Genomic DNA, 3,253 nt, shown 5'->3' with positions numbered 1-3,253 from the left:
TCATCTATCCACGTATATCCGCTCGTTACTGACGTCATCTATCCACGTATATCCGCTCGTTACTGACGTCATCTATCCACGTATATCCGCTCGTTACTGACGTCATCTATCCACGTATATCCGCTCGTTACTGACGTCATCTATCCACGTATATCCGCTCGTTACTGAAGGATTTTCGATGCGTGAAACGTAGCATCCAATGCCGGTAGCGTTTTAAATATTGTTATTATTATTATTATTACTAATATTATTATTATTATTATTATTATTATTATTATTATTATTATTAGTAGTAGTAGTAGTAGTAGTAGTAGTAGTAGTAGTAGTAGTAGTAGTAGTAGTAGTAGTAGTAATAGTAGTAATCGTGGTAACGTACGACAGCATGTCTTTCCTTGCGAAAGCAGAAAGTTACTCGATCCTCAACCTACCAACCCACCAGTAACAGTAATCAATACACTCTCATCAAAGCTGCCTATAGCTGATATAACTCCCCTAAAAACTCTCAATCAAGACACGTACAGGAAGAGAGACTGTCTGACATTTGTCAACACGCGACTGATGTCTGTGTTAATGGATTCTTTGTGCGCCTGGCGAGCCTAACGTCTAAGACGGACAGTAAAAGTAACGAGGCAATAGGTTTCAGCTTCATTTTTTATCGAACCGATGGCTTCATTTGACGTCACGCACATCGACATAATAACTAAAATATTTCGATAATAATATGCGCCTCGTTATAGAAATAGTGTTACGCGTTAAATTCGTTCAACTGTATTAGGGATTGTTAATGCAATTTATATATTTTTTGTATTTATTATAGTTATGTCTAACTTTCTAACGAGTTGATCACTAACTTTCTAGCTCATTAGCATATAAAGTGATAATTAAGCTTATCGAACCCGCACGGGGTAGTGGCACTGGATATATATATATGTGTGTGTGTGTGTGTGTGTGTGTGTGTGTGTGTGTGTGTATATGCGCGTGTGTGTGTGTGTGTGCGTGCGTGCGTGCGTGCGCGCGCGTACGCGTGTGCGTGCGCGCGTGTGTGATTCCGCCATTTTCGTTTCCTCGCCACTAAACGTGAATCGCAAACTGTGTTTCTGTGGTTCTATACTGATCACTACAGCGACATAACGTGCATTCTGGCGAGCAGGCCTTCACGACGGAGTTGCGAGAGCAACATTAAAGATGAGCCATTAAACACCACCCACGAGAGCTAGCACTCTATAGACGATTAGATTTCGGAGTTGGTAACCAAGCATTAGTCCTGAGTATGTACTCAATCGAATTTAAACCCACATCGAGGTTCGGTGCATCGCCCTAATGTTAACTTTATGCATCATAGTTAATCATGAACCCAACTCTAGAATTTATAGACCATAATTGCCCCGATATGTAAACATATACTCTTCATTCACAACCAGAGTCGTGTAGTGGGGTGTTGCTAGAATGACAAGTTACGCGCAATCACGTATATTGTTACGTTATTTGTAACATTTTATCGTATCAGTACGTGATCATACTGAACATGACAGGCATGTGCATGTAGCAGAATTTCAACACTAATGTCAGAAACACGAACAAGATCGCTGTCCTACCTCTAGATCCTTCTCCGTCCACGTTGGACTGCAGAAAACAAAGACATCAGTCAGTACATTGCTACAAATACTGTACTATACGTGTGCATGTACGATCATATTATACAATTAAGTGCGTATTGCACAATTAGAGCACAACAAGTACAAACTGTAGGTGCTTCGCGTGGGCGTATTTCCCTATCCACACTGATGGCGTGTTATACTGTATATCGTGGACTAGAGAAGAAGGAACTAGAATAAAATTTACATCGCGTGGGATGTGTCGCGAATGATAATAAATTCGACATCCTCGCTAGTCCCCTAGGAGCATGAGCTCCCCCTACCCCACACCGAGCACTCTTTGATTAGCTGGTATTTGATGAGATTCTCTTATCGCGTCAGTTCGAATCGCGTCGCAGCGAAGATAAACTCACACGGGTCTTAATTAAGAAACTTCGTTCCAAGGCCGGGCTGTCAGAGAACGACAGCAGACCCCGCGTTAAATTAGGCGTACAGAAAATTACCGACTGATCTTTTTAAATGCTTGATTCAATTAAAATTTCAATTATAATAGACTCTGAATTGTGGTTTATCGTTCGTTATGTTATGAGATACATCATATTTAAGAGCAAATACACCTTTACATATATGCAATTCCAAACATTAATATAATCATATATATGTATATATATATATATATATATTATAATAATAATAACAATAATAATTGGTATACAAACAATCGCTATTCAATTTATTTTGTTACACTGCTCTCTAACTATCTTACCTTCCATATTCCTCCATCGGTCATGCCTGATCGATATTTTAAAAACCTAGTCATATAAACTGTAAAATTACAATAACTAATACAAAATTGGGATTCCGTTAAAGCGTTAGCAGTAGAGAAATATAATAGATTACCGTTGTCTTAGAGTGCTTCCATCTCATGCGGCAACTAATAAACTCTAGTTATTGACTAATAAACGATAGATTGGATCATATAAGTTTTGCGACACAAACGTCAACGTATATTACGTGACAAGAAAGATGGGAAAGAGTTAAAGAAATTTGACTAATAACAACATTGTTGTGTTTCTGTAAGAGATGCCCAAACACATTGATCACTGGAAAACGAAGAACAGCAATGAATCATGGTGTAATGAAGGTCCTTTAAAGGGTCGGTTTCGTTGAAGTCCACCTCTTATTTAAATTGGCATCTCTCAGAGCCTGTGTGCCATATTTAGTGCCTTCGTCACAATTTGAGCAATCTATGTGCTAATCAGCTCTACTATAGACCTGTTCATCTACGAGCGCGATTGGTTCTAACCTTCGGCTTTCCTAATCTTATTTCGAACATTTCGGATTTCTTATTGTGAAACGACCAAACGCTTCGTTAAAGTGGGGACTCGAAGCAGAATAAGCAATGTAATGAAGGATAGCGGGCGAGTGACAGACTCAGTAACCATTCAGTGGTCGCATGAAACGCTGATAGAGTGTGTACGTGAACACGAAAGCAGTGAAGGTAGGCAAGGGCGGAGAGCGAATAAGTGCAATCAACGCTGACAGAACCGCGCATGCGCTGACTATGCGCGGCGTAAATATTGGTAAAAGGCAAGAGAAAAGAAGGGTGAGTGTAGAGAGTCCCTATATATATATATATATATATATATATATATATA

At 39.3% G+C, this 3,253-nt stretch overlaps 1 protein-coding gene across 1 annotated transcript in view; it reads right to left on the bottom strand.

Annotated features, from left to right (window-relative positions):
- The window catches only part of LOC106819463, an 81,211-nt gene that overhangs the window by 5,573 nt on the left and 72,385 nt on the right, over positions 1 to 3,253 (bottom strand). Inside the window, exon 16 of the mRNA XM_014824093.1 lies at positions 1,596 to 1,623. Within this exon, the coding sequence (XP_014679579.1) occupies positions 1,596 to 1,623 (28 nt within the window). The remainder of the gene's footprint in view (positions 1 to 1,595; positions 1,624 to 3,253) is intronic.

This window comes from Priapulus caudatus, unplaced genomic scaffold (assembly GCF_000485595.1).
Source record: "Priapulus caudatus unplaced genomic scaffold, Priapulus_caudatus-5.0.1 Scaffold39, whole genome shotgun sequence".
NCBI classification, from domain to species: domain Eukaryota; kingdom Metazoa; phylum Priapulida; class Priapulimorpha; order Priapulimorphida; family Priapulidae; genus Priapulus; species Priapulus caudatus.
Note: the sequence above shows the minus strand (reverse complement) of the source record. Positions and strands in the feature narration are given on the sequence as shown.